General features: G+C 33.7%; 2 protein-coding genes across 2 annotated transcripts; both read left to right on the top strand.

Annotated features, from left to right (window-relative positions):
* Window positions 1–2391: 2391 nt before the first annotated feature.
* Window positions 2392–4106, top strand: LOC137821458 (39S ribosomal protein). Its single transcript, XM_068626066.2, has 2 exons — window positions 2392–2877; window positions 3900–4106. The coding sequence occupies exons 1-2, from the start codon at window positions 2521–2523 to the stop codon at window positions 3927–3929; spliced, it is 387 nt and encodes a 128-aa protein (XP_068482167.1). The 5' UTR covers window positions 2392–2520; the 3' UTR covers window positions 3930–4106.
* A 946-nt stretch (window positions 4107–5052) lies between these two features.
* LOC137821706 (putative methyltransferase At1g29790) lies at window positions 5053–6862 on the top strand. The gene has a single exon (XM_068626427.2). The coding sequence runs from the start codon at window positions 5290–5292 to the stop codon at window positions 6547–6549; it is 1260 nt and encodes a 419-aa protein (XP_068482528.1). The 5' UTR covers window positions 5053–5289; the 3' UTR covers window positions 6550–6862.
* The last annotated feature ends 5877 nt before the right edge of the window (window positions 6863–12739 follow it).

The following is a 12739-nucleotide window of genomic DNA, read 5'->3' on the forward strand; positions in this document are numbered from 1 at the left end:
TCGACCTCAGCTGCCGTCTCTCTCCGCACCATTATCTTTTGGTTCCTATCGTAAAAAAAATGTGACATCACATTTACTAGGGTTTCGGTAGAAGTTTATGGCCATCTGGATGTGTATCGATCATTGTTGTTAACACTTCCAATATGGTGGTGGTAGTAATGAGAACTTTTCTTTATTTTCTGCTTTTGATCTATGTTAAAACTATTTAATGTTTTTTTTTTTAAATTTTGAATCAAGCATATATTCAACTTTACTCATAGAGTGAAAGATAAAACAAATTCTAAGAAAAACATCCCTTAAAAGGATAAGAACTTATCAGACATTTTGCATCATTTTGTTCTCAATTCTGGCTAACACAATTTGTATACATTTGGTTCATTAAATATATTCATGAAGTATAACAAAACCTTGTATACGTTTTGCATAATAATTGATTAGTGATTTTTTTTGTTTTTATCATAATAATAAAAATAATTAAGCAAGCAATATTAAAAATAACAGATAAAAAAACATTTTAGTTTTTATCCATTTCAATTTTTTATGTAAATCAAATAATGCTAATTTTCTTCTTTTTTTCACTTTCTTATTTTCTAGTATATCAGCCAAATAAAGTGTTAGATTAAATAGGTCATCAAACATATTTTAAAAACTAGGGGTAAAATAATCCTATAAATTTTGCATTATTTTCTTCCTCGTCAATTATCACAAGCACATTAAATTTGTACATGTTTAGATTGCATGTGCCATTAAACACAGACTCTTTCTTCCTACGCCTCCATACCTTCTTATGCCACCCCATACTAAATGTGAAAATATCATTTTATCCTTTTTTTTCACCCCCTTGGATTTGAAATAATAAGTCTATGGACTATGTAATCTGGATATATTCCGGATTACATAATCCATAAGTCAATTTCATATTGAGAAAAGATTTTCGGATTACATAATCCAGAAACTAATAACACATCTAAAAAAAAAGGCTTCCAAATTACATAATCCGGAAGCTAATCTTATGTATAAAAAAAACTTTCAGATTATGTAATCTGGAAACTAATCACAAAATACTTCTGAATTAAATAATCTAGAAGCTAATTCTGATCTAGAAAAAGACTTACTGATTATATAATCTGAAATATTGAAAAGGGTATTTTTGGAATACGAAAAAATTTATGGGTGTAGCACAAGAAGGTATGGAGGTGCAGGAAGAAGCAGCGTTAAACACATCCCGATTATAATGAGTGAGTTGTGACCCAATTCTTCCAAGGCGTAGGATAGGGACCAGGACCACACAGTAAAAGGTCACTGAAAGTCCTCTTTTTTTTCATGGATTTAAATTATCCTTTTAACATGTTAGTGTTTCAGAGCTAATTTAAATTTATAAAAATAGTTTGTGATTGTATAGTTTTTTCTCGATGTATTTTTACAACAATTTCTTAGACTAATAATAGCAATACTTTGTTTTAATTAAACACTCGCTGTTATTAATTGAAAATGATAGAAAATCACCAATTTATATTGGTCTCACTGCTTATTTAATGATTTCCTCACCTTATTTTAGTGAGATTCAGTAAATTTAAATCAATAAGATACAGTGGTAAAAGAGTATTAGAGATAATATCTATCTTTTGGAGAGTTTATTGATTTTTTTAGTTTAGTGCATTGAGTTTGTTGATCAACCAGGCTCCCGATAATAGGTTTAGGCACCTTTATCTACCGAGTATGTTACTGATACAACACAGAAATAAATACGAAGATATGAATAATATAAAAATGTAGAATATGGAAATACACATCTATATATTATATAATTATGAATTATATAATTTGACAATAAAGATTTATGTGCATAAGTATGTTATAGATTATTTTTTGAAATAGAAAGATGTTTTTCATGACTGGTTCAAAAAGATTTGTTTCTTATTTTTATAATTATAATAAAAATTTATATAATAAATTTAAGTTTTTAAAAAATTAATGTATTTTTTCTTTTTAAAATTGTGTTAGAACCGTAATAGAATTATCAGAAATCCAACCAATACTTTTTGAATTGGACACTTCACGGATACGTGTTCTATAAGTATCATATGAGTGTCAGTGTCTGATATGAATATCCAACATCGACACGTCATTTAAGAGAAGTGTCTGAGTTTCATAATTATGTTATCATAAAATATCTACCTATTTAATTTTATCGACTTTTATTTTTTCAAATTCTTTAACTAGCTTTTACTCGCTTAAATAATTTATTAAATAATTTCTTTAAATATAATGGTATAAATAATAAACTTATTTTTGTCTGAATATTATAATTAACAATAAAATTAAATATAATATTGAATATTAATTACAGTAATTATTAATTAGATAGGTTGATAAAGCAAAAATTGGAATTAGGAAACCCTAAACTCATCCATCCCCAGAAGCTTTCTTGGGTTTTTCCTTTTACGTAAAAAAACCATCTTGATTAAGGTTTTGGCGTTCGTTGGTTTTGGATTTTACGACGCCGAGTCGGATAGCACAATGTTGAAGTTCCTGTCGAGAGTGAGAATCGAGTTCAACGCGTTGGATCCGCGAACGGCGTCGTGTATGGAGTTTCTGGCGCAATGCAACTCGCGTAAGGCGAAGGAATCGAACCCGGCGTGCGAAGTGGAGGTAAAGCGCGGTAAGGTAGAGTGCGCGCCGCAGATAACGGTGACGTTTGTGAACGGCGTGGAGGAAGTGTTCGACGCGACGGCGACGCCGGCACAGAGCATAAGAAACTTGATTCTGGAAAAGGGTCAGCAGCTCGAGACAGAGCAGATGTTCCGTGAAGCAGGGGAATCTTGGCCTGTTATCATCCCCGACGAGGAGCTTTCTCAAATTGCACCCCCCACCAAAGTGAGTTCTCATTTTCAATTTTATCTGTTGGTCCTGTAATATTTTTACACCTAAGTAATTTAAGTGAAAAGGCTTCATTAATTTTATTATGTGATACTTCACAATTTAGATTGCGTTTAGAGTGCAAACATAGGTGATATAGTTAACATATACCATAGTCCTTTATGCATTAGAAAGTTCCTCTCTCAGACCCTTGTTTTCGGTAAAAGCATCTATGAGAAGTCTTCAATTCTTTGAATAAATCCTCATACTTGGGGGATTAGTACCTGATTCTAGGTGGGCAACCAAAAAGATGGTGCGTAGAGTTTTGTCATGCCAGTGAATGAAAATTTTGTAGAAGGAAGAGTAGTGATGATTTTAAAGTAAGGTGTGGTTCGTAAAATTGTTTTTAGGTTTGTTAGTTTTGGTTATGAGTGTGTGCACCATAACCGGAGAATTTTGTGGATTCGCGAGTTGTGCTATGAGGGAATGTGTGGTATTTTTTTGGGTGATACAATGGACTTAATGTGTTTTTATAGTAATGGTGTTGCAGATTGATCAATCGGAATACTCGGTTTGGATAAACTTATTCGCAATCATTTGTGAGAAAATTGGGAGTTAAAATGAATTTAGCTTCTTCCATAAACTTATGCACTCAACTTTTAAAGAAATTTTCTCATTTAACTTTTCCAAAACTGAAGTGCATAATTTAATTTTAACATATTGGAGAAATTCAATTTATTTTACCTAATATTCTTCTCCTTTAACTGGTTGTGAGGAAGTTTATCCAAACATTGTCTAAATATGTTAATGTTATCACTGTTGTTTGATGGATTTTTTTTATGTAGTTACTTATGCCTGTACAACTACAGTTTATGTGCTTTGGTTTAACAACTTCTGTTCTGATAACTCAGCAATTTGGTTTAGTGTTGAATTCGACTTTTATTTATTGTCTTCACTACGGCTTCTATCTGTTGTGAATGAAGTATCTATAGTTACAACAGTTCTAATTAATTTGTGTGCTTTATATGCCTTTCTTTCAGCCAAGGAAAGCAGAAGACAAGAAGCAATAGCTAAAAACTGTTGAGCTTATTAACTGCTGGGGATTGTTCTGGCTTTTCTTGTTTCCTTTTGGTAGGCATAGATAAGGCATTGGATTGCTGCTGCTGCGTGCCTTACTGTATTTCAGAATTTAATTATTGAATACATGACTGCATATGTTTTCCATAATCTACCCCTGAATTGCTGAATTTTGAAACTGTAATCCTTTCATGCTTGCTTTTTGCTTTTTTTTTTCTCTGGCTTGCACCTACAGTGTTTCTATGGGAATGCTCTTAGCCTCTATAAAGTTCAATGTTGTGAACATAAGCTGCCAAATGACATCAGATTATTGATTCAGAAGCACAACACGCAGAAGCACAAACCTTTGAAGTTTGGCTGTCAATGTTCTTATACTTCGGGGGATAATAACTGTTTGCATGCGATGCTTATTGGCCCAACTGCTAATAATTTCGTACCATCCCCGTTATTGTTGCTGCTAATGCTAAATCATGATTTTCCTGCTGTGTGAGTGCGTATTTCAAATCTTAAGCACGAATAAGTGTAAAACTGTCCCAAACGGACGGAATTGGGAATTTTTTTTAGAATGAAACTGTTTTGCTATTCTTGAGAGATTCTGTGAAAATGTATTTTGCTGAAATTGATTTGGTATTGTGGGTTAGTCCTTGGGCTCATAGAAAGTTGTCTTCCTTGTTTTCAAAGTATGGATAAAATAACTTTGGTTTTAATACAATTGTAATATATTTAGTCTTTTATAAGTTAATTTTCATGATTTGATTGATCAGAATTTAAATTTTTAATATTTTGGTTCCTCCACGAGAGTAACGAAGCGAAGCTAGATGGTATAGGTTATAGTTGATGGAAAAAGATTAAGGAGTAGAGTGAACTGTATAATTGATAAAAAGAACATGCAAGGTGATAAAGTGTATATATCTTTAATGGAGAAAAATAGGTTTTTATTTTAATTATATTCAGATTTGTCTTTCTCAGTTTAAATTGTTCAAGGTCTCCTTTATCAGGTTTTCCCATTTTGAAATTCAATGAAGAGCATATTAAAGGATTGAGAAGGTTAGTTGCTAACACCACGAATGAAGTAGCGAAGATAAACTTAATTAACTTCAAACAAGACAAAGAGCCTAAAATGAAACGATAAGGTGGAAGGAAGTGGCCTTCAATTCATGAGAGACACTGCGTTTTTCTGTGCACCACTAAAATTAATTGCACGCAGCAGGCGAATAAATGAAGAGCTCACGTGTAATGTAACGAGCAACACACACACACAATGTTCCACTCGGTGTCGCGTTTCTCTCTGACACAAATCAATGTAGTGTTCTTCTTCACTCTCCAATTCCCGTTGTGAAACCAAGCCAAGAGATGGGTTCCGTGTCTCTGAAAATAGGCGACGGAACTGCCAGATTCAGAAGAGCAACCGTGTGTTCCTCCGCAGTTAACATTCTCATGATCTTCTCCGTCATCACCACCAACCTCTTCGCCCTCTTTGCCTTCACTTCTTCCCCAAAAGATCTTCACACACACCACCTTCTTCACAAAAACTTCTCCCTCATCTCCGAACAAGTCACCCTCATTCTACGAGAGATCGATTTGTCGCAAAAGAAACTTGCCCAAATAGAAAAAGACCTCCTCGGCTACGAAAGCATTGACCTTTCCCGAAACAACACTGCCAACGAACTCAAACTCTTTCTTCATCGCCACCACCTTCCTCTGGGCAAAGACTCCAAAACTGGAATCACCGAAATGGTCTCATCCGTGGGCCATTCCTGCGACAAATCCTCGGACTTGTTGTCTCAGTACATGAGTTACAAGGTTTCTGGACCCTGCCTCAATGATTGGAGTGTGGCACAGAAACTCGTTTTGAAAGGGTGTGAGCCTTTACCGAGAAGAAGGTGTTTTGCTAAAACTATTTCCAAGGTGGGTCTTCTACACCCTTTTCCCACATCGCTTTGGGAACCTCCAGTTAACAACACTGTTAACTGGAGTGGTTTAGGTTGCAAGAGTTTTGAGTGTTTGAAGGGTAAGAAACTGAGTAGAGATTGCATTGGTTGCTTTGATTTGGTTAATGGGTATGAGAATCAGAAGTTTGTGAAGTCTAGGAGTAAGAATGATTTTCTAGTTGATGATGTGTTAACTTTGGGAGGTGGTGGAATTAGGATAGGGCTTGATGTTGGAGGTGGGTCTGGGTCCTTTGGTGCTGTGATGGCCGAGAGGAATGTTACTGTGGTTACTACCACTTTAAATGTCGGTGCTCCATTCAGTGAATTCATTGCTGCACGAGGACTTTTCCCTCTATTTTTGAGCTTGGATCACAGGTTCCCGTTTTATGACAATGTGTTTGATTTGGTGCGTGCTGCGAGTGGTTTGGATGGTGGGGGGAGGCAGGAGAAGTTGGAGTTTTTGATATTTGATATTGATCGTGTTTTGCGGGGCGGTGGTTTGTTTTGGCTGGATAACTTCTACTGTGTTGATGAAGAGAAGAAAAGGGTGTTAACTAGGTTGATTGAACGGTTTGGGTACAAAAAGTTGAAGTGGGTTGTGGGAGAAAAGGTTGATAGTCTTGGATCAGGTAAGTCACAGGCTGTGTTATCAGCAGTGCTTCAAAAGCCTGTGAGAGTGTAAAGCTTCGGAAAACAATATGACACGATGAAACAATAATGCTCTTGTTTCTGCTGCCTCTGATGAATAATAAGTGCGTGGATATGACTGTTTAAAAGTAATGGTTTGTATATTATTCGGGTACTGCAAACTATTTTATAGGTGATAACTTGTTAGACATAACTGCTAGCTATTAAGTCTTGATTTTAATTTTGTGCTATGAAGTTCAAAGGATAAATTTTATTAGCTGCATAAGTTCTGCTGTCCATATGGATGTTCTGTGTTAATTTTTCATATTATTGAAAATATTAAGAACCGAGGCATGCTTGTGATGAGTGTTTTTTTTGTTGTCAAAACCTAGTATAATTTCTGAAAAAGCTTGTTTCTGTCTCTTTCACTTCATTGACCCGAATTCAGCCATCTTAACGATTACATGACTTGAAGATTCTTAACTGTGGAAACTGCCTTTGCTCAGTGGATATATTTGGGGTTCAAACCTAGAATTGGAAATTCAAAAGGAAAACAATTGAACTTGGAATTTCAAAAAGCCAATTTTGTCTGCAGCATTTACTTCATCTAATTATCACTTCATTTACTCTTTCATCAAACCTAATTTGTTATCATTCCAAGCAATCTTGGGTGATATCCGAGCTTATCAACAATTGGATGCTTAGAACATCTGAGGTTGGACCATGTTTTGAATTTTCGAAACTGACAACATATTTTTTTTTATCTGTTGTCTGTAAACAATAGTGTATTGGTGTCTGTTGATAAACTATATATAAGGAACATCGTTAATGATTTATAGAACATCAAATAGTATTTGCACTTTTTTTTTTCATCAGTAAAACGAATTAATAAATTTGATTCACTTCAGGACTGATTCAAATTGTAGTTTAACCTCTTTCATCCTCCCAAGAAGTCCCTACAAAACAGACAAATATAAAATCTAAGATTCACAAAATCTACGAATAACATCAACAATCCAACTTCATACAAGTCAAAGAGTTCAAATACCAATTAGGGATAAGTTAACGACCTAAATCGAGACTTAGAGTAAATAAAAGATCAAACCTTGACTTGGACCATTACAATCACTTCTGACACATCATCCTTATCCTTATTAAAAATTACGTTATTCTTCACTCACCACTCCAACCCATATTGCACCCCAAAATTCGTTAACCAAACCTGAAACATTACACATCCCGAACTGAGAAAAAGTTGATGCAGGATCAATGTGGATCATAGTCATCACGCCAAACCACTCAAAACAGGGACACCAAACAAGACAAGCAAATCTGCAGTCGAAAAATAAATGTTAAGTATTCGCACCCTTAATTAAGGAAGAAAATCTGTAGTCGAAAAACAAATGTTAAGTATTCGCACCCTTAATTAAGGAAGGAGGAATACAAGGCAAATGGATTTTAACATACTTAAAAAAAAAAAGCTACACTGAAGGTGTTGTTTTCCATTGAATTTAATCTGCAAAATCAAATAGTTAAAATTAGCTAGGCAGATTATGAATAAATTAATATGTAAATGTTTTTTCTAAGTTCTCGTTTATAATTTATCTATAAGTTAATTTTAATTTATCAAAATAATTGTTTTCTCTAAAATTATCTGCAGAAGAGTTTATTCGAACATTAAAAAACTAAAAATGGCAAAGAGTTTGAGATTAGAGTTACAAGAAAATATTGAATGGAAAAAAATGGGTTAATGATTTATTGGTCTTATTTACAACCATGAGCCAAATAACATACAACCATTGATTCCTTGCAAAACACCACTATTTAGAAGCTTCATCCTCTCTACACTCATCTGCTGAACTTGTGTAAGTCTAAATTAGGCCTATGTAAGTCTAAGTACTTTTAATAATGATTCTAGATATTGTTTACTATTCATTCTTTCTTAATCGTATTTAATCATTAAACATTCATTAACTTTCAATGGGTGTCGAAAAATCGAGAGGCTGAGAGCAAGAATGATTGACTTCTTGACATCTCAGCACTACAATCACTCTCACTGTCACTGGATTTTACACTACCAAATTTTTTTACATGTATTAGTCACGGATACTTAACATGAAAAATTAATTTTTGCTTGATTATATAAATTGTAAATGTAATCACCACAATCTAGCACTTGGATTCCAATAAAAGTAGCAGCAACATGAAATGCAATTTCATCAAATTTTTTGTCCAAATTCATATTTCTAATAAGAGACGATCACAATTTAAATTAATAAAAAATAAATTTTCAAATATAAATTTTGAATAAATTTATTTTTTGTTAATTAAATTAATTTTTTTTTCTTATTTAGATGAATTAGTTAAATGATCTGATACTATTTTTTTCACCATGTGTAATAAGATATTAGTAAAAAAAATATTAATCTTTTAATTTTTAATGAAATTTAAATTTTAAGCGTATTAATAAATTGACTAATGAAATATTTTATTATTATATATATAAATTTTAAAGGTACTATTCTAATTTAAAAAGTGTACAACTTAGTTGCAAGTTTTCCCAAGAGAATCCTCAAATCATGGTTTGCGAAATTTGGAGCTCTATCCAACACTAGGCTTGAAGATAAACCATGATGATGTATCACTTCTCTAGAGAAGAGTTTATCCATATCCACGAAAATGGAATCAAAACCTTTTGTTGTCCTAGGAAGCTCTAATATGAAATTTGTGTCTTCCCAAGGATCATTTGCAAAAGGTGAAGGAGTATAGAGTTCTTGAGACATTGCCTTAGGTGTAGTTTGAAAACAAGAATTGTACCTAAGGTAATGTCTTTGAACCTCTTTTCTCATGGGGGACAAAAGTTTTCCTTTTAAAAACGCTAGAGTTTTATCAACTCTAATTTGACCCATGAGTTCTCCTTCATGAAGACTTTCTCTCTTATGTGTAAAGATAGTCTCGTTGTTACAACCATTGTTTATGAGAATTTGTACACTTGGCAATGGTTTTCTCAATAAGACATGACAAGTTTCTTTAGGCACTACCTCACATAAAAATTTGTTTTTATAGATGCTTATAGATAACTTGACATTCAATTGGTGATATCCTAGCACATATGAGAAATAATCTACTTTATCTTTATCTATGCAAGCTTCTTTTAAAGACTCTTCTTTTTTGCTTATGCTTGCAAGTGTTCCTTTACAAAAGGTAAGGCTTTGAGGTTGTTCAACAAGACACATATTTTCAAAGGTATTTTTAAATCTTTTGTCTTGTTGAATGACCTTGTGGGGATGAACACTCTTCTCCCATGCCTTTTGTTTCTCAAGGGTCTTCTCATGCTTTTCTTTTTCTTTTTCTTTTTCTTTAGCTTCCCTTTCGACTTCCTCTCTTTTCTTTTGTATTTTTCTTTCCTTTCTTTCTTTATGGGAAACAAACAATTTTTCTACCCTTATTTCCCAATCTAGGCAAGCTTCTATATTTTCTTTTCCATGGAAATGGGGTTGGTCTACCCTAACCTCTCTTGGGTTTTCTTGTTCTTTTCTATCTCTTCTATGTCTTCTAGGGGGTGCTTGATAATAATCATTTATTCTAAGGCTTCCCTCCCCAAAAGAATCATGATCTTTAGAGATAGATGCATGAGAATGTAATTTTTTTAAAATGTGAGACTTCTCATCCTTTGCTTTAGTCAATTCATTAGTTTTAGCCTCATTCTCCAATTGTTTAGATGAAATTGATTGCATATCCTTGGAAAGTTGTTTCAAAAGAGATTTCAAGGATTTCACCTCACTTTTAAGAGATTTAGAGGAGTGAGAAGACATGACTAAAGCTTTGTGTTTAGAAATGTTTTACTTTTAAGAAAGAGGAGGGAAGCTAATGAAGGTAGTTTTCCAGGTAAGAGAGGTGAGTCACAATGGACTACTTAAATACCAAGTCTTTGCCTTAGCAAAAAACTATCCCTCAAGACCTTCATACAAATCTTTCTTTAGGTAAATCACTTGAAACACAATGAGAATGTAGAAATCAAATTTTGAATGCAAGAAAACAATGCAAACTATTTAACAAACAAAACAAATAATCAAAGCTTTAAACAAGACTAAACAAAAGCAATTAACAATTGCTAAGCTAGAAAGTTCTAAACTAGTCGGCCCTAGGTGAGGCTTCTTGGACACTTGGAGCCCTTGAAGACACACTCACCATCTAATTGCGTAATTAAAGAAGTAATTAACAAAATTTAAGTTGCAAAGAAAATTAAGAAAACTCCCTTTGTTGATCTTTTTTTTTTTTGCTATTGACACTTCCTTGGTTGTCTTTTCTTTGTTGGGCCCTCCAAGTGTTTGTGGTGTTTTTTGGTAAGTAATTGTTTCTGCCCTTGCCTTTGTTCCTCTTAGAATTAGGGACTTAATTCTCCAATCCAGCACCTATCAAGAAAACTAGACCTCACTCAAGTCAAATTTCCACTCAAATAAGCACCAATTAAGAATCAATTTCAGCACCAAATTTAGAGGCCAAAGAATTAAAGCAAGAAACAATTTAATTGGAAAAATAGTACCACACAAATGGAGTTAAATTGTGACAACTAGAAAGAGTTCCAAGAAATATTAGACAAGCAAATAAAGGTACTCAAATAAAGGTAGGCACACAAAATGAATCCTAAGAATAGAACTAGAATTAGATTTCAAAGTAAAAAACAGCACCACTGGAAAATTGTTGTGGGCCAGAGAACGTGATTTTCCCCAATTTATGCTGAGCTGCCCTTTTAAGATTTGATTCTGAAATTTTATATGCAAAATATTCAAGATCTTAACTAAAATCTGGCGTTGGAATCACTCCAAACGCATGAACCATTTTTTTTAATAAATTTTTCAAATTCAGTGTTCAGTTACGCCAACTGTAGCGCCCAGATTGCACACTGTTTTTAAAATATTTATCATTTTTTTTTCTATTGACTCTTTTGAGCTGATTCTTTTTTTGTCTTTTCTGTAACACCTCAATCTTGCATAATCCAGGGAATCAAAAATTTCCTATGAGGGAAAATAATTTTCTGAAACAAAACAGCCAGCACAGAGTATGTAAAACAGGGGATTCTGGAAAAACTGGAAAAAAAAACAGCAAGAGACCAAAAGATAAACACAATGGAATTAATGTAAAGGAATTTGTGTAGATCTAAACACAAATATGAACTCAAACTAAAAATAAAAGGCACCAAAAGATCAATATCACAGCAGTTTCAAATCAAGCAAAATTACCCAAAATCAAGAAACAATCAAGCCAAACAAAGGACTACTATGAGTTGATGACATTGTGGATGAACATGACTTGAAAAAACATATATGGATTCAGAAATTAAAAGACTCAAAGAGCATAAAATGAACCAAATAAAAGTGCAATAAAGACTCAAATACCTAAAATAAAAAACAGCAACTCAAGGTGTATGGAATCCTATCACAAATTGCACAAGGGTTGTTCAAGATCAATTGAACAATGTGCACCAGTTGGATCTTCCAAATAGCACACCAAATCAAAGTAAAAATTAAAAAACAGCAAGACAATTATGGAAACAAGAGGAACAACATGAAATAAAGAAGAACTCAAAATGAAAAAGACCAAGAACTACTCATCTTTGAAGAACCTATGCTCATGATACCAAATGATGGCAAATTCATGAAGCTCTTCTTGGATGTTGTGAAAAATGGTGCGGAAGCTATGGTTGTAAATGTGCAAGATCCTCCTAGGAGCTATGGTGATCTTGAAGGTGCATGATGTGTATGGAAGTAAGGAGGTTCGGCTAGCCCTTTGGTAGGTGATGAAGGTGAAGATTAGATCCTAGAAACTAGGGAAAAGCAAAGTATGGCACAATATTGGCAGCATAACTTTACTCTCATTAATCTTGCAAAATACAAGGGATGGCTTCTCCTTTTATAAGCCAAGGAGGCCGTAAATCCTAAGCTAAGAGAAGATGAAATGCTTCTCAAATGAAATGAAAATGAATCCACATGGTAGCACATGGGAAAAATACTAAAAATACTCAAAAGTAATTACAAAAGAAAGACATCCAATGATGCTTAGTTTGCCCATATCTTCTATTTGTTGGGCTTGAGTTGAAGCTTGAACTTGTATTTGGGCTTGGGCTTGGGCTTTTTCTATCATGGGCTTGGGCCTCTTCCATCATCCCCTCCCTCTTGAAAAGGATTTGTCCTCAAATCCAATGCTTCTTCTTCTTCATCATTATGTGGATGTATGTGGCTGGA

Source organism: Phaseolus vulgaris, chromosome 9 (assembly GCF_051622355.1).
Source record: "Phaseolus vulgaris cultivar YP4 chromosome 9, ASM5162235v1, whole genome shotgun sequence".
NCBI lineage: Eukaryota > Viridiplantae > Streptophyta > Magnoliopsida > Fabales > Fabaceae > Phaseolus > Phaseolus vulgaris.

Coding starts and splice junctions, on each gene's coding strand:
- LOC137821458 (XM_068626066.2), top strand. CDS start 2,521: ATGTTGAAGTTCCTGTCGAGAGTGAGAATCGAGTTCAACGCGTTGGAT. Junction 2,878..3,899: donor AAATTGCACCCCCCACCAAA/GTGAGTTCTCAT, acceptor CCTTTCTTTCAG/CCAAGGAAAGCAGAAGACAA.
- LOC137821706 (XM_068626427.2), top strand. CDS start 5,290: ATGGGTTCCGTGTCTCTGAAAATAGGCGACGGAACTGCCAGATTCAGA.